The following is an 18906-nucleotide window of genomic DNA, read 5'->3' on the forward strand; positions in this document are numbered from 1 at the left end:
AATGGATCAAAGTAGAATGACATAGAAAGCATATAAATCTATAGGGGAAGGAAGGAGGGGTAGGGGTCGTCCTTGAAAGGGTTGGAGAGAGGGGGTAAAGGAGGTTTTGTGGGCAAGGGGCTTGGACTTCCAGTAAGCGTGCGTGAGCATGTTAGATAGGAGTGAATGGAGACGAATGGTACTTGGGACCTGACGATCTGTTGGAGTGTGAGCAGGGTAATATTTAGTGAAGGGATTCAGGGAAACTGGTTATTTTCATATAATCTGACTTTAGTCCTGGAAATGGAAAGTACAATGCTTGCACTTTAAAGGAGGGGTTTGGGATATTGGCAGTTTGGAGGGATATGCTGTGTATCTTTATATGTGTATGCTTCTAACCTGTTGTATTCTGAGTACCTCTGCAAAAACAGTGATAATGTGCGAGTGTGGTGAAAGTGTTGAATGATGATGAAAGTATTTTCTTCTTGGGGATTTTCTTTCTTTTTTGGGTCACCCTGCCTCGGTGGGAGACGGCCAACTTGTTGAAAAAAAAAAAAAATCATCATTCACTCTAAAAATGGTGTGTTGCATGAGAATGGGAGTGTTGCTGTTTATTAATTTTGTACTAACTTGTCAGAGCATCATTCCTTCTAAATTTGATGTTACATGAGAATGGAAGTGTTGGTCTTTATGTATTCTACTGTACCACTGTGGAGGCAACTTGTACACAATGTAAGGTGTTTGTATGAACGTGTATGAACCATAACCAGATGCTTCGTCCATTTGTTTACATAGTGCTCTGCATGGGTGGGGTAGCCAGGCAAGCTACCCTGCATGCCACACCTGACTTTATACAAATAAATACTTTTCATCCTACATTAAGACCATTAAGACTACAAATCTTTCTTTCTTCTTTCAACACACTGGCCGTATCCCACCGAGGCGGGGTGGCCCAAAAGGAAAAACTAAAGTTTCTCCTTTTACATTTAGTAGTATATACAGAAGGGGTTACTAGCCCCTTGCTCCTGGCATTTTAGTCGCCTCTTACAACACGCATGGCTTACAGAGGAAGAATTCTGTTCCACTTCCCCATGGAGATAAGAGGAAATAAACAAGAACAAGAACTAGAAAGAAAACAGGAGAAAACCCAGAGTGGTGTATATATATAGTATATGCTTGTACATGTATGTGTAGTGTGACCTAAGTGTGAGTAGAAGTAGCAAGACATACCTGAAACCTTGCATGTTTGAGACAGAAAAATGGACACCAGCAATCCTACCATCATGTAAAACAATTACAGGCTTACATTTTGCACTCACTAAACTACAAATATTTTAAGGTAAGTAATGAGTGTACTGTATATGCATTTTATCACTCTAGGGCACTTTAACCCGTAAACGGCCAAACGTATATATACGTTTTTTCAACACTTGAAAGTATGTAAAAAAAGTAGATCTTTTTGTTTTTTTACATTTGAAAATGTGTAAAAAACTTTGATCTACTTTTTTTTTTGTTACATTTGAAAATATGTAAAAAAAACGTAGATCTACTTTTGTAGCACTACACATGTGAACGTAGATCTGCTTGTACCGTTTACGGGTTAAGCATCATAGTATATTATGTGTAGGTGGGGTGGCCAGGAGGGCTACCACACCTGACTTCTTACAATAAATACTACTCACATTTTGCCATACATTAAGACTACAAATATTTTGAAGTAAATAATGAGTGTACTGTGTGTGTATTTTACTTTTTATTGTTTTTTAATGCCTAGTTCTATTGCTAAGTTAATGTATGTTAGCGTAAACTTGTTATCTGGCATTTATATGCATTTATAAGTGAAAAAAAAGGCATTCTGCTTTCCGGCAGTAGCCTGGAACCTAACCTCCCGTATAAATGGGGTCCTACTGTATATACGTACTCCCTCCTTTTCTCCTTTTTGTTAGTGTGACTTTGTAAATGGTCCAAGTCAGACTGAATCGTCGTCGTAAGCTCCTCTATCCTATGTGTGGGTTATTTGTGTATTGTTCCAATTGCTGTATTGCGCCTTTTTTTGTTATCTAAAGGATTAATGTTCTCAGTGTTGAGAGCCATGTCGAACAGAGACAGGTAGCTAAACAGGGTGCAAAGCCTGTGGTTTGAGTCGGCAAAGGAGCCAGGTGTGTGCAAGAGAATGTAAACAATTGAAGTACTTATATTTTTTTTTTTTTTTTTTGTTTAGGGCATCAACCTGAGTGGTGGGCAGAAGCAGCGAGTCAGTCTTGCTCGTGCTGTATATGCCGATGCTGACATCTACCTCCTTGATGACCCTCTCAGTGCTGTGGACTCTCATGTGGGCAAGCACATATTTGAACAAGTGATTGGACCTACAGGCCTCTTGAAGAAAAAGGTTTGTTTACTGTAGACTCATTACTGTTTCTTCAAGACATTTTTAATACTGTCTAAATGTTCGAAATTGACCTACAAATCATGAAAAAATTATTAAAAATTTTAGTTTCAAATAATTACATGACACAACTAGGTACTGCCCTCAAGCTATTATGAAATTCCATATTTCTTGGCTAAATTTTGCAAATATAGTAGAAATGAACCAAATCCATTTCAGTCATTTACCAAATAAATGGATTTAATATAGTAACAACTTGGAAGGAGGCTGATGGTGAGGGTAGTGGCTTACCTCTTTGTATTAATGAGAGGCATGTGGCTCATGAGTCCCTCCTAACTCCACTAAATATTATTCTCTTCTCTTGCATTTATTATAAATATAATTTTGTACAAATTCACATGTGTGCTCATGATAACAGAGATGTTCCCTTTTTTTTGCTGGAGCTGAAGTCAGGGTTGTGTTAGTATGAGTTTAACAGCATCACCATCAACCCTTCCCCCCATCTTCTGTACACACTTACCACTCCCTCTTACCCTTCACCATATATCCATACCACATCAACATTTCAAGCCTGGACTCTTCCTTACCTGATTCCTCCAAATGTACCTATGACTCTTCCCTTCTCATAAATCTTATTCCTCTTTGTCCCATGCAGGAAATCTCTACCTCTTTCAAAATCCACATTTCACAACTCAAAGTATGCAGCTCATATCTCCATACTTCTACCTTTCTCATCCAATAATTCACCACTTTCTTAAACTGCCAAATCTATTTGTGCCTCGGACTTTAGTTCAAGTACTGTGAAAAACGCAAAAAAAAAAAAAAAAAAAAAAAAAATTGTCAATGTTAACCCTTTCAGGGTCCGTCCCGTAGATCTACAGCTTTACGTTCAGGGTCCAAACCGTAGATCTACGCCATGAGCTCAGCTCAACTCTGATAAACTGTGAGTGGTACATTTAGGCCTAGATATGAGAGAATACATCTATGTGGTATGTGTGCACCACATAAAACAAATCCTGCAGCACACTGTGTATAATGAGAGAAAAAAAATGAAATCATGATTTTTCGATTAAAACAGCAACTTTGCAGTGTTTTTTCGTATGTTTTTTATAGTTGTATTTGCGATTTCTTGGTCTCATTTGATAGAATGGAAGACATATTACAGAAATAGAGATGATTTTGATTGGTTTTAGCACTGGAAATGGCTTGAAACTGAGCTCAAAGTAGCAGAAATGTTAAATTTTTGCCGATATTCAAGAGTATACAAACGACCTCACACGTCTAATACACGTCAGCTGGTGGGTCTAATATACATTCACAAATATGGTGATGATATTTATACAATTATTACAGTATTGCATAACAGTAAATCTTCTATTTTTTGGTGTGAATAAAAATTCATTATGTGAATAAAAAATCAAAATGGAATTTATTTGTAAAGCCTCAAAACATAACTAATGAACAGAGGAAATGTTAGTTTAGTGCCAGGAATGCCTACATTGTTCATTCTGGACCCTATTTTGAAATTGGAATATTTTGAACTTTGTGTTAAATTGGCCAAATTAACAATTTCCGATCACTTTATTTTGTAGTTGAAACAGTTGACTTGGCGATTTCTTGTGCTCAGTCGATAGAATAGAAGTAATACTAGTGAAATAGCTAAGAATTTAGTTGATTGGAATAATGTAATTGGCCTAAAATGGGAGTCAAAGTCGGCAAAATCGCCGATTCGTAAATATCGCTGACACATCAAAATTCGCGAGAGCATAATTTCGTCAATTTTCCACCAAATTTCGTACTTTTTGTTTTATTACCTTCACAAAAAGATTCTCTACGATTTCATAAGAAAAAATAACAAATTTTTTTTTTTAAAATTCTTGGACACTGGTGCGTGACTCCAGATTTGGGCCGTGGACCCTGAAAGGGTTAATTCCTACTGAGTAATATGGACTTCTATTCAAATTACACATACATCACACGCTCACTGTCTGGTATGCACATGTTTAAGATTGGTGGTACGTCTTTAAAAGGAAAAACATTAGATGATAAAATAAATAGGGCTGTGCACATCAAGAAATATTGGACCCATTCAGAGGCATAGAGTAACAATTCTGTATTGTAACATTTAAAAATTTTTAACATGTTTGGCAAGCATTGTAATAAGATTTTGTACATATACTCTTTACTTTTCAAAGATCTTCCCCCCAAAAAAGGCTCATGCAGCAAATGGATAGATAACCCTTATCTGAATTCACTCCTGGCATATTAGAAATATGATCTTGAATTTTTTTTGAGCTCTAGGTCAACTTCTGTTGCAATAATAATAGGTTGACCAATGTTGGACAAGTACTTGGCCATGTAGTACATGGTTTGGGGGTGTTTCCAAATTTCCACAAGTGAAGTCATAATGAGATAGGTGCATAGCAAAGGATGTATTTCCTGATTCCCTTAGTTTGTATTTTCAGTAAACTATTCTAGGTTCATGACATTCCACTACAACTATTATCATCACATTAGGTGTTAGTTTTTTCACTTTCCCTGAAGACTTGGTAGTGTTTTTTCCTTTATTTTTTATGAGTCCCTAATTTTTTGCCAGTATTCTCCTTGGGTGGTGCAAATTTAAATGAGGGGTCCATCTACTTCTGTTGTTTCTGTACTCAGTACTTCATGAATATTTGATATTCTATCTGTCATTGCCTAGACATTTTGTTACCCTCATTGCCTTGCTCTCGTCTACAGTCACTATTAATTTCCTTCCTTTACATATCCTTCAAAATTCATTCACTAACCTTTGTAACTTGTGTTTAGAATTGCCCAAAAGAATTGCAAAAGCAACTATAATAACTCCCACTTTTTATCAGATTCAGCATCTTTTAATCCTGCACCCCTCTTCAACACTCTAGCATTCATCTGTTTTTACAACCTATCAATGAATATGTTAAACAGCTATACACTGTGTGAAGCTTCAGTCATAATTTTTAACAAAATGCATGTTGACAGACTCGTGTGTTAGTGACCCATGGGTTGACATATCTGCCTCAGGTGGATAAGATAATTGTCTTAAATAATGGAAGTATCACTGAAGAAGGAACCTACAAAGAGTTACTGGAAAGAAAAGGAAAATTCCAAGAGTTCCTCCTTCAGTATTTATCAGAGGCATCAGAAGATGAAGCCTTGGAAGGTAGGTTTACCTTATTCTCATTCTCATGATTAGCTTAAAGTTGCCTTTCTGTGTTTGTTTCCATGAACGACTGGAAACAATAGCTCCATAATTTTTAACACTCTGGCCATCTCCCTCCGAGACAGGGTAACCTAAAGTTGAATGATATTCACTACCATCATTTAACTACTGTCTTGCCAGAAGTGTGATGACATTCCAGTTCAGATGGCTCTCAGAACTGCAACATCTTTACCCATCATTTACAATGCAACCACTATAAATCTCTCTAATTATCAGTATATAGAATGTTCATAATCACTTTGTTTACCCTATTCTGCCTTCCATTTTCTTTTGTTATTGTCTTCCATGTTTGATCACGAGCCAGGGTTCAGTCTGGCCTCTGAATTCTAGTCAGCAACAATGTTCATCCTAGAGAAGTACCTTTCCACTTTGTCCCATCCTTCAATATTAATATTGATGAAAGGCTCTTGATCCAATGAATTGAAGCTACCCTTCCTTACCATGGATCAAACCTGATTCCTTTCCCCAGAATATAAGTTGTATATCCTTCAGCATTGTATATATACAGCTGCTGTAGCAGTCGTTGTACATCTCATATTTGCTCTTACACAGAGGGTTGGATGAGTTTTAAAATTGCAGTATTAGAATGTGGGGCAGAAGTTTGTGGTTATAGGAGGGTGGGGACAGGAGGAAAGAGGAGTGATTGGTGGAATGATGAAGTAAAGGGTGTGATAAAAGAGAAAAAGTTAGCTTATGAGAGGTTTTTACAAAGCAGAAGTGTTATAAGAAGAGCAGAGTATATGGAGAGTAAAAGAAAGGTGAAGAGAGTGGTGAGAGAGTGCAAAAGGAGAGCAGATGATAGAGTGGGAGAGGCACTGTCAAGAAATTTTAATGAAAATAAAAAAAAAAAATTTGGAGTGAGTTAAACAAGTTAAGAAAGCCTAGGGAACATATGGATTTGTCAGTTAAAAACAGAGTAGGGGAGTTAGTAGATGGGGAGAGGGAGGTATTAGGTAGATGGCAAGAATATTTTGAGGAACTTTTAAATGTTGAGGAAGAAAGGGAGGCAGTAATTTCATGCACTGGCCAGGGAGGTATACCATCTTTTAGGAGTGAAGAAGAGCAGAATGTAAGTGTGGGGGAGGTACGTGAGGCATTACGTAGAATGAAAGGGGGTAAAACAGCTGGAACTAATGGGATCATGACAGAAATGTTAAAAGCAGGGGAAGATAGTGTTGGAGTGGTTGGTACTTTTGTTTAATAAATGTATGAAAGAGGGGAAGGTACCTAGGGATTGGCGGAGAGCATGTATAGTCCTTTTATATAAAGGGAAAGGGGACAAAAGAGATTGTAAAAATTATAGAGGAATAAGTTTATTGAGTATACCAGGAAAAGTGTACGGTAGGGTTATTATTGAAAGAATTAGAGGCAAGACAGAATGTAGGATTGCGGATGAGCAAGGAGGTTTCAGAGTGGGTAGGGGATGTGTAGATCAAGTGTTTACATTGAAGCATATATGTGAACAGTATTTAGATAAAGGTAGGGAAGTTTTTATTGCATTTATGGATTTAGAAAAGGCATATGATAGTGGATAGGGGAGCAATGTGGCAGATGTTGCAAGTATATGGAATAGGTGGTAAGTTACTAAATGCTGTAAAGAGTTTTTATGAGGATAGTGAGGCTCAGGTTAGGGTGTGTAGAAGAGAGGGAGACTACTTCCTGGTAAAAGTAGGTCTTAGACAGGGATGTGTAATGTCACCATGGTTGTTTAATATATTTATAGGTGGGGTTGTAAAAGAAGTAAATGCTAGGGTGTTCGAGAGAGGGGTGGGATTAAATTATGGGGAATCAAATACAAAATGGGAATTGACACAGTTACTTTTTGCTGATGATACTGTGCTTATGGGAGATTCTAAAGAAAAATTGCAAAGGTTAGTGGATGAGTTTGGGAGTGTGTGTAAAGTTAGAAAGTTGAAAGTGAACATAGAAAAGAGTAAAGTGATGAGGGTATCAAATGATTTAGGTAAAGAAAAATTGGATATCAAATTGGGGAGGAGGAGTATGGAAGAAGTGAATGTTTTAAGATACTTGGGAGTTGACGTGTCGGCCGATGGATTTATGAAGGATGAGGTTAATCATATTATTAATGAAGGAAAAAAGGTGAGTGGTGTGTTGAGGTATATGTGGAGTCAAAAAACGTTATCTATGGAGGCAAAGAAGGGAATGTATGAAAGTATAGTAGTACCAACACTCTTATATGGGTGTGAAGCTTGAGTTGTGAATGCAGCAGCGAGGAGGCGGTTGGAGGCAGTGGAGATGTCCTGTCTAAGGGCAATGTGTGGTGCAAATATTATGCAGAAAATTCGGAGTGTGGAAATTAGGAGAAGGTGTTGAGTTAATAAAAGTATTAGTCAGAGGGCTGAAGAGGGGTTGTTGATGTGGTTTGGTCATTTAGAGAGAACGGATCAAAGTAGAATGACATGGAGAGCATTTAAATCTGTAGGAGAAGGAAGGCGGGGTAGGGGTTGTCCTCGAAAAGGTTGGAAGGAAGGGGTAAGGGAGGTTTTTTGGGCGAGGGGCTTGGACTTCCAGCAGGCGTGCATGAGCGTGTTTGATAGGAGTGAATGGAGATGAATGGTATTTGGGACCTGACGATCTGTTGGAGTGTGAGCATGGTAATATTTAGTGAAGGGATTCAGGGAAACCAGTTATTTTTATATAGCCGGACTTGAGTCCTGGAAATGGGAAGTACAGTGCCTGCACTCTAAAGGAGGGGTTTTGGGATATTAGCAGTTTGGATGGATATGTTGTGTATCTTTATACGTGTATGCTTCTAAACTGTTGTGTTCTGAGCACCTCTGCAAAAACAGTGATTATGTGTGAGTGAGGTGAAAGTGTTGAATGATGATGAAAGTATTTTCTTTTTGGGGATTTTCTTTCTTTTTGGGTCACCCTGCCTCGGTGGGAGACGGCCAACTTGTTGAAAAAAAAAAAAATTGTATTTGCAAGATGCTTAGATCACAAGAGGTCATATGAAAGTGCTGTAATAATATTGAGGCATGACAACGTAGATTATTGTAGTTATATTGATCTCACAACAATATAATACTGGGTATTTGCCCTTAGATCTGGAAGGCATTCGGCTACAGTTGGAGAGTTCTCTGGGAAAAGAGATAATAGAGAAGCAACTGTGCCAACAGAAGGAGAGTGAAACCGAAGTCAATGCAGAGCGGGGCAAGTTAGTATTGAGACATACCGTCACCTCTTGCTGTACTTCATCTTTATTTAGTACAGTATTATATTACATTGTAACACAAACTAGAAGCAGTTGCAATGTTTAGTTTTGGTATTAACATAAAAGTCACTGTCTTCTTGTATGTATGCCATCTCATTTGCTGCTGTGAAGTAGTGGAAGATCTACAGTTTCCTCCAGGTGCTCCTTGTATGCCATTTTTTCTTATTACTTTCTATAGTACTAGCATTTTTCTTGTATAAATAAGTAAGGTCTTGTTACATGCCAGTTCTTTATAATGGATATGTTAGAGAATGTATTACTTAAGTGAAGTCTTTGAATCCATAGGTCATGTTTGTCTTCTGGGCAAATGAAGAAAACAGTCATAACCTCCAATTAATTTTTTTAATCTGTGTGCAGTTAAAAAGTTGTGCTCCATATATATTTATTCATAAGTTAATATTAAAAGACCTAATTGTCAGAAAACTTGGCTTAGTACACTATAGTTCAGCAACTTGGACAACCTTACAAAAATACCCCAGGACCTGGTTTAGTAGAGAATAGTCAAGCAGTTCTGTTGGAAAATGCCCTATATCTGGCTGAGAGTTCATGTTCCTGTGACCTGGATCATGGATCTATAGCTACATCTCTGATTTGGGTACATGTGCTAGAATGACTAATGGAGTATTGTTACCTCCTCCACTGCTCTGTACTGATTTAAAACTGGTGGTTCAGTCAGTAGGCTGCCCATAGAGTTCTGGACATAGTGAGAAGTGGAAGTAGCTTGAAATCAGGCCCAAGGTAACGAAAATATTTGATTTGTAATGATTTTCCTGAAGACGGGTAAGGCCTCCCTTACATCTACCCTAATATTTTTTATGGGTTTTTACTGGGTCTGATTCAATTGGGATGCTGTAAACCATGAACAGTCATTTCTGGTTATATTTCATTATCTGAGAAAGAGGGTAAATCTTCAATTTTTTTGTTGGATGAATTCAAAATGTAGGGTAAGTGTAATATAGGAGAGGCCTGAAGATATGATTAATGAACATAGGAAATGTTGCTTTAGTGCCTGGAATGTCTACAGTGTTTATTTTGGACTCGGTTTTTAAATTGGAATTTTTTTTAATTTTGTCAAATCGGTCAAATTAACAAATTCTGTGCACATTGTAGGGTAATTCTGATGAATGGGAGTTTCTTGTGCTCATTTAGTAGAATGGATGGCATACTAGTGAAATGGCAAAGAATTTGGTAAAATTATCTTAAAATAGGACTTGGTGGGTAAAATCACTGATGCATAAATTGCACTCAGACCTCTAGTTTTGTGGCTGTGTAATTCCATAAGTTTTCCATCAAATTTCATATTTTTGGTGTCATTACATTCAGAAAAAGCTTATCTGATCAACTATTTTAGAAGTTTATTTTAAATGCCAACACTGTGAGCACTTTTAATTTTGGGGCTTCCGACAGTGAAGGGGATAAAGATTGAAGCTGTTCAGGACAAGCATACATTATTTTACAGGTAAAAAAAATAAAAACGAATTTGACTATTTGGCACTTACACACACCAGGCACACTCCCAAATTACTTCCAAAAAGGACACTTGAGTTTTGAAAGTTTGAAACCAATCAGAAGCTTTCTCAGGTTATTCTCTGGAAACAAAATCCAGAAATGGTCTATTGTAAATAAAATATAGGATACTTTGAAAAAAAGAAATCTTTGCTGCACAAAAAAAATTGACAAATTATGAGTAAAACACAAGAATATGTGAAGTTGAAAAGTACAAAAACATAAATATTTATTAATTTAACTTTTTTGCTTTCATTGCTTATTAATTTTTCCTAGTAGACAAGTGATTTAGTTTCTAGAAATAAGTCAGAAGCACATAAATTCACAAACTTTTCAGAACTTACACAAACTTTGGGATGCCAGAGATTTTGTTATATGGATATCATCACCTGCTAAGCATTTTTAATCAGCATGATATTCAGGATATTTCTTGGCTGCTCCTTAATAGACATTTCATGCTGTCTTAGAAAATCCTTGACTTTATTACTGTGGTGGCAGGGGGCTCTGTCCTACATTAAAGTGCTGGAGCCATGAATATGGCATTGAGTGAGAAGTTTCTCATCAAGAGCTTGTAAATTTTTCTCCATATTCATCAACTCACCTTTGAGCAGGAAATATATTTTGGCCTTCTTGTTGCAAGGGGGTTAAATATTGAAGAGCCTCTTCAATGAATAACCTGCTTTAAGACATTCCTGATGAAAGAAACTGTTGAATCATCATCTGTGGTCCCAAGAAAACAAGGCGACCTTTGTGCATACTCTCATTGATAAAGGATTTCCTTACAGCTCTATGTATGGTATTTTCACATTATTTGACAGGTAGTGTCAGAGTGTGAACAGCCACTTCTTCCAGGACACCAGGATATTTGTTCCTCAATTTCCTAACAGTAATTGTAAGGTTTAACATAACCTCTCTCTATCTTCTGAAGAGCATCAATGCATAGGGTAGTAATCAAGAGCTTCCTGAACCCCATCCTAATGGGAATAGTGCCATCAGGCAGGTTTCATGCAACTTTATTGGGGTTCCAGAGACAAGTCTTAGCCTTCATTCAAAGCCTATTCTAATCCATTATGATGAAGAGGGACAGCTGTAGATGGTGGAAAAAAGTAAATAATGCAGGACAGAAGGGGGACACTGAGTGTGTGAGACAGCACTTCTTCCTAGCATGGTCTGTGAGTTACTGAGAGAGCACTGTACTACTGTGTCATGTTTATCAGAGTTAGGGTGATGGAAGATGTATGGTTATTGTTAATTCATTTTCTTTACATGGCTGGAAATGTGAAAACATTATTACTTAATCAGTGGCAACCTTCTTTTTGTGCATTTCATGGCAAAATTTATTTGTGGAGGCTATACATGCCAATAGCTGCATGAACCTCTTCCTAGTTACAGTACACCAGCCAGATGAATAAGGCATTCTCAAGTTAAACAGTAAGTTAGAAGTAAAAAAAAATTAGCCAACCACTACTATCATTAAGAGTAAAACAAAATTAGTCGACCACGACTGTCATTGCTAGTAATGTAATACAGCATGCCATATACTGTAGTACAAAAAAATATACCTAATGTGGAGGAAAATATTGTTTCTTATATTATGTAAGTCTGCAATTGATACTGAAGTTTTCTTTATTATAATTATTTCTTCAATACACCCAACAACAGCAAAGATGGTCATCGACGTGGTAGTAAAAAGACAAGTGAATCAGAGATGGGAAAGTCGTCTGTGAATCCCATATCAGAAAAGAAGCCTGGAAATAAAATTATTGATGTGGAGAAGGCTGAGACTGGCAAGGTAAATATGAACTACTTGTGTGAAGTATATAATGAATAGAAGAAAATTCCTTATCAGTGTCTTTATAAATTTTAATGACTTATGAAGTATTTAAAAAAAAAAATGAATTCTGGTGCCTCATAAATATTATGTCTTCAGAGGGGCACCTGTATTCATGTAGGTTCCATTTATTGAGACTAATCTTGATATTTTGATAACTGTGTATTTGATTCAGAAAGTTCACAGTGGGCCAAAAAATCTTTTAAAATTTTGACTAGGACAGCATTTTTTCCTTTTATTATTATAAGTGTACTTGTTTGAGAAGTTCATTTCATGCTACTATGGAGCAGTCATGTTCACTGAGAGTAAAACACTGTGATGATTTTTTGGCATTTAAGATTTTTAAATGTAGATGTTGAAATTAATGCAGAAATTTATTTTGTTGAGGTGAATGAATGAAGAGTTGGGTGTGTGTGTTAAGGCAACAAGTAGAACATTAAGAAAACAGTAGTCAGAGCAGCAGTGGTGGGTAGGAATATGACTGATTGTCAACAGGGGGCAACAAAGTGCTGGAATAGTTTCTACATTTTGTTAATTGTATGTGTGACCCTAGAGCAGGTGCCCAAGAATTGGCAAAAAAATCTGTGATTCCTTTTTGCAAAGGAGAAAACTGTTAAGTATACCTATAGTGCATTCTTCTATTCCCTGTATATTGAGTAAGAAGGCCTGTCTTTATCCTTAAAATTTGACAGTAAGCATTAAGCCATATGTCAGTTTGTTCCCTATCAAATCAAAGCATTTAGCATTAATGACTATGACTCATACATAGATTTATGTTATTAATCCCAGAGTTACTTACATAGATCTATGTTTTGAGCTCAGCTTCCTCAGATAAGCTGTGCAGGGTAAATTTTGGCCTAAACATAAGAAAAGGAGTCTGCGGTGAGGGTGCATAGTATAAAAAAATCCTGCCCCATATGGTGCATGAAGAGAAGAATAAACCTCTGACTTTGTGTTTGGTTTAAAATGGGATGGTTTTTATGGTTTTATTGGCTGTATCTTCGTATCAAATATTCAAAGTTTTTTGAAAATTTTCCTGAGGACAGGTTAGTCCCCAGTCTGTTTTATGGGTTTTTTACTAGGTCTGATTCAGTTATTAGGATGCTGGTTAAATGGACTTTTTGTGTGATGAATTCAAAATGGAGGGTAAGTGTAACATAGGAGAGCCCTGAGGGCATGATTAGTGAACAGAGGAAATGTTGCTTTAGTGCTTAGAATTTCTAGTGTTTATCTTGAACATTTTTTAAATTGGAATTTTTTGTGAAATAGGCCAAATGTTGTACTTCTGTGCATTTCATAGGATAGTCCTGATAATTGAATGGGCAGTGTCTTGTGCTTAATTTATAGGATGGAAGGCATGCTAATAAAATAGCTAAGAATTTGGTTGAATTGAGTAATGGCTTAAAATTGGACTCAGAATGGGTGAAATTGCCAATGCATAAATTACACCCAAATCGCTAAATTTGTGCCTGTGTAATTATCTGAGATTTCCCATCAAATTTCATATTTTTAGGTGTCATTACCTTCAGAAAAAGATTCTCTACCATTTTAACACTTGTAATTTCAGAATTTTTGACAGTGAAGGGGTTAAGTAGGTCAACGTTACATCACCTTGCTGTAATTTGTTCGTGGCCTAGGCATGATATTTAACCCACAGTATATTATAAATACAGCGAGTGTTGCAGCATTGCTTTGAGAGTTGTTTTCTTATACTGTGCTAATATTATCTCACTTGTCAAGTTATGCAATGTATGCAGAGTTCAAATCTTCCTGAGGAGGCAGTGATATTTTCTAAGCCTAGTTTAAGCAAGTTTATTTAGTACTGTTTAATCTTATTCTCACTAGGTTTGATGCATAAACCCAAATACTTTACAAATATTCAGTCATATTCAAACTGTGATAGGGAGTCCAGCCCCAAGATTAATTTGTTGCAGCATTTCTGGCCCTGCAATTAGAATAACCAACTTCACTGGGAGTCTTGCCCATTAGGAAACATTGATGGTGGATGAAGTGTATGATAAAAAGTTAAGTCTTCCACCTTAAGTGATGTGTTTTATCTTTCAATTATTCCTTTATCTGTCCCTCTTACTCATAATATTCATAATTAGTTATCAATGCAGAAGAAAGTGCCTGGAAGATTAAGAGGCTCCTTTTCATGATTTAGTTAAATTTTTGGGAAACTACAGTACTGTACTTTCCCTGCTGTATGATAAATTTGGCTCTTCGACAAGGTTATATCTTAAATTTTAACTGGTACAAAGCTATCATTAACTGGTTTAAGGGGGTAGAATTAGTGTTCTGGAATGTACCCAATACTTTAATCCTTTTATATGTACATTAGCTATATTTCTTTTTTCTTTTTTTTCCAGTAAAAAATGTGTCCAGTCAAACCACCTTGTATGGGCAATCATCTGTCATGCTTAATATGTATTTAAAGATGTGTCTCATTTTAAAACTTTTTGCACTATCTATTTTTATTTTTAATTTCAGGTTGAGTTTAGTGTATATTGGTATTACATCAAAGCTATTGGCATTTTGTCCACCGTGTTGACTCTTTTATTTCATATAATTTCTCAAGCCTGTACTTTGGGCTCAAATATTTGGCTTTCCATATGGGCTGAGGATACCTCCAGTGATCCAAAAACAAGAGACATGTACCTAGGGGTCTATGGAGCTTTAGGTATTGGACAAGGTTAGTACAGTACTCCTTATTTCTTTTCTATATCTAATACACTCCTCTTCAGTTAATTTATAGAGAATATAGAATACATCTTAGCACAAATTGTCTAGAAGCATTTTAATTTTTGTAGGAAAAATGGGCAGTGCTCTGAAAATTGCAGTAAAGATGTGTAGTTTATAATTTGGCTGTTATTCAGCTGAAACCTTTTTGCTACTTGCTATTTTAATTTTTCTGGTTAATATCTGGAAAGTGCTAAAAAAAATGTATTTTGGTTTTATAAACCATCCATATTAATGTAAGTAGTAAATGAGTTTAAAAATGTAATTAGCTGTAGGCGATTTTCTGAGATATTTTGTGAAGGCTGAGGACAGTAAAGATATGTAAATGAGAGTATCAGTGGAGAAATGTCACTGAACATGGATTATGATATTTTTGTTCTGTATATTTCATTTTTGCTGAAGGTTGGAAAAAGGTCTGTTTTATTTGACTGGCTAATGAATAATAAATATTGAGAGGTAAATGCTGCTGACTTTCAACTTTTTTTTTTTAGGGGGGGGATTTTTTTTTTTTTTTTTTTTCTCAACAAGTCGGTCATCTCCCACTGAGGCAGGGTGACCCAAAAAAGAAAGAAAATCCCCAAAAAGAAAATACTTTCATCATCATTCAACACTTTCACCACACTCACACATTATCACTGCTTTTGCAGAGGTGCTCAGTGGAAATAAATGGTATAAAATACCGACACAATGGAGGTGCTCAGAATACAACAGTTTAGAAGCATATATGTATAAAGATACACAACATATCCCTCCAAACTGCCAATATCCCAAACCCCTCCTTTAAAGTGCAGGCATTGTACTTCCCATTTCCAGGACTCAAGTCCGACTATATGAAAATAACCGGTTTCCCTGAATCCCTTCACTAAATATTACCCTGCTCACACTCCAACAGATCATCAGGTCCCAAGTATCATTCGTCTCCATTCACTCCTATCTAACACGCTCATGCACGCTTCCTGGAAGTCCAAGCCCCTCGCCCACAAAACTTCCTTTACCCCCTCTTTCCAACCCTTTCGAGGACGACCCCTACCCCTCTTTCCTTCCCCTATAGATTTATATGCTTTCCATGTCATTCTACTTTGATCCATTCTCTCTAAATGACCAAACCACCTCAACAACCCCTCTTCTGCCCTCTGACTAATGCTTTTATTAACTCCACACCTCCTAATTTCCACACTCCGAATTTTCTGCATAATATTTACACCACACATTGCCCTTAAACAGGACATCTCCACTGCCTCCAACCGTCTCCTCGCAGCTGCATTTACCACCCAAGCTTCACATCCATATAAGAGTATTGGTACTACTATACTTTCATACATTCCCTTCTTTGCCTCCATAGATAACGTTTTTTGACTCCACATATACCTCAACGCACCACTCACCTTTTTTCCCTCATCAATTCTATGATTAACCTCATCCTTCATAAATCCATCCGCCGACACGTCAACTCCCAAGTATCTGAAAACATTCACTTCTTCCATACTCCTCCTCCCCAATTTGATATCCAATTTTTCTTTATCTAAATCATTTGATACCCTCATCACCTTACTCTTTTCTGTGTTCACTTTCAACTTTCTACCTTTACACACATTCTCAAACTCATCCACTAACCTTTGCAATTTTTCTTTAGAATCTCCCATAAGCACAGTATCATCAGCAAAAAGTAACTGTGTCATTTCCCATTTTGAATTTGATTTCCCATAATTTAATCCCACCCCTCTCCCGAACACCCTAGCATTTACTTCTTTTACAACCCCATCTATAAATATATTAAACAACCATGGTGACATTACACATCCCTGTCTAAGACCTACTTTTACCGGGAAGTATTCTCCCTCTCTTCTACACACCCTAACCTGAGCCTCACTATCCTCATAAAAGCTCTTTACAGCATTTAGTAACTTACCACCTATTCCATATACTTGCAACATCTGCCACATTGCTCCTCTATCCACTCTATCATATGCCTTTTCTAAATCTATAAATGCAATAAAAACTTCCCTACCTTTATCTAAATACTGTTCACATATATGCTTCAATGTAAACACTTGATCTACACATCCCCTACCCACTCTGAAGCCTCCTTCCTCATCCGCAATTCTACATTCTGTCTTACCTCTAATTCTTTCAATTATAACCCTACCGTATACTTTTCCTGGTATTCTCAGTAAACTTATTCCTCTATAATTTTTACAATCTCTTTTGTCCCCTTTCCCTTTATATAAACTTAAAGGGACTATACATGCTCTCTGCCAATCCCTAAGTACCTTCCCCTCTTTCATATATTTATTAAACAAAAGTACCAACCACTCCAACACTATATCCCCCCCTGCTTTTAACATTTCTGTCATGATCCCATCAGTTCCAGCTAATTTACCCCCTTTCATTCTACGTAATGCCTCACGTACCTCCACCACACTTACATTCTGCTCTTCTTCACTCCTAAAAGATGGTATACCTCCCTGGCCAGTGCATGAAATTACTGCCTCCCTTTTTTCCTCAACATTTAAAAGTTCCTCAAAATATTCTCACCATCTACCTAATACCTCCCTCTCCCCATCTACTAACTCCCCTACTCTGTTTTTAACTGACAAATCCATACTTTCCCTAGGCTTTCTTAACTTGTTTAACTCACTCCAAAATTTTTTTCATTAAAATTTCTTGACAGTGCCTCTCCCACTCTTTCATCTGCTCTCCTTTTGCACTCTCTCACCACTCTCTTCACCTTTCTTTTACTCTCCATATACTCTGCTCTTCTTATAACACTTCTGCTTTGTAAAAACCTCTCGTAAGCTACCTTTTTCTCTTTTATCACACCCTTTACTTCATCATTCCACCAATCACTCCTCTTTCCTTCTGCCCCCACCCTCCTATAACCACAAACTTCTGCCCCACATTCTAATACTGCATTTTCAAAACTATTCCAACCCTCTTCAACCCCCCCCCCCCCCCCACTACTCATCTTTGCACTAGCCCACCTTTCTGCCAATAGTCGCTTATATCTCGCCCGAACTTCCTCCTCCCTTAGTTTATACACTTTCACCTCCCTCTTACTTGTTGTTGCCACCTTCCTCTTTTCCCATCTACCTCTTACTCTAACTGTAGCTACAACTAAATAATGATCCGATATATCAGTTGCCCCTCTATAAACATGTACATCCTGGAGCCTACCCATCAACCTTTTATCCACCAATACATAATCTAACAAACTACTTTCCTTACATGCTACATCATACCTTGTATATTTATTTATCCTCTTTTTCATAAAATATGTATTACTTATCACCAAATTTCTTTCTACACATAGCTCAATTAAAGGCTCCCCATTATGTTAATTAAATTTTTTATATGACTCTCATCTCAAACTTTATTTGCTTAAATGGTGTAAAAGTTTCTTTTTTATGACAATGATTTCCAAGTTAAGGATAAACATTTATTAGATGAGGGTTTCTGTAAAGTTTAATGTACTCCATTTTGTCCTTGAAAGGAAGAATATATAGGATTTAGGAATTCTGGTTACCAGTAATCAGGTTGTTCTTCAACTCTGTATATCTTTGGTTAGGCCTCATTTAGATTATGCTGTGCAGTTTTGGTCACCATATTACAGAATGGATATAAATGCACTGGAAAACTTATAATACAAAGGAGGATGACAAAGTTGATCCTATATATCAGAAATCTTCCCTATGAGGATAGACTGAGGGCCCTGAATCTGCACTTTAGAAAGGCTTAGAATTAAGGGGATATGATCAAGGTTTATAAATGGAAAACAGGAATTGTAATAAAGTTGGTAGAATTACCGACAATATGTAAAGTAAAAGGACACAAGTGCAACTAATGTGACATTTATTGTGGCAACGTTTCGCTCTCCAGGAGCTTTATCAAGCCATTACAAACAATACATGGACACAGAGGGTATATAAAGGCTCAGAGTGAGGTGAATACTAGTGAGGTACCATTTCGATGTTCACTAGTGGTAGTAGTAG

General features: G+C 36.8%; 1 protein-coding gene across 6 annotated transcripts in view; it reads left to right on the top strand.

Annotated features, from left to right (window-relative positions):
* LOC128687898 (multidrug resistance-associated protein 1) overlaps positions 1 to 18906 on the top strand; it is a 196140-nt gene that overhangs the window by 96394 nt on the left and 80840 nt on the right. For all 6 annotated transcript variants that reach the window (XM_070083532.1, XM_070083534.1, XM_070083530.1 and 3 more), the window contains 5 exons: positions 2201 to 2368; positions 5366 to 5546; positions 8673 to 8784; positions 12010 to 12139; positions 14669 to 14870. In XM_070083532.1, the coding sequence (XP_069939633.1) occupies positions 2201 to 2368; positions 5366 to 5546; positions 8673 to 8784; positions 12010 to 12139; positions 14669 to 14870 (793 nt within the window). The remainder of the gene's footprint in view (positions 1 to 2200; positions 2369 to 5365; positions 5547 to 8672; positions 8785 to 12009; positions 12140 to 14668; positions 14871 to 18906) is intronic.

This window comes from Cherax quadricarinatus, chromosome 10 (genome assembly GCF_038502225.1).
Source record: "Cherax quadricarinatus isolate ZL_2023a chromosome 10, ASM3850222v1, whole genome shotgun sequence".
In the NCBI taxonomy this organism is placed as follows: domain Eukaryota; kingdom Metazoa; phylum Arthropoda; class Malacostraca; order Decapoda; family Parastacidae; genus Cherax; species Cherax quadricarinatus.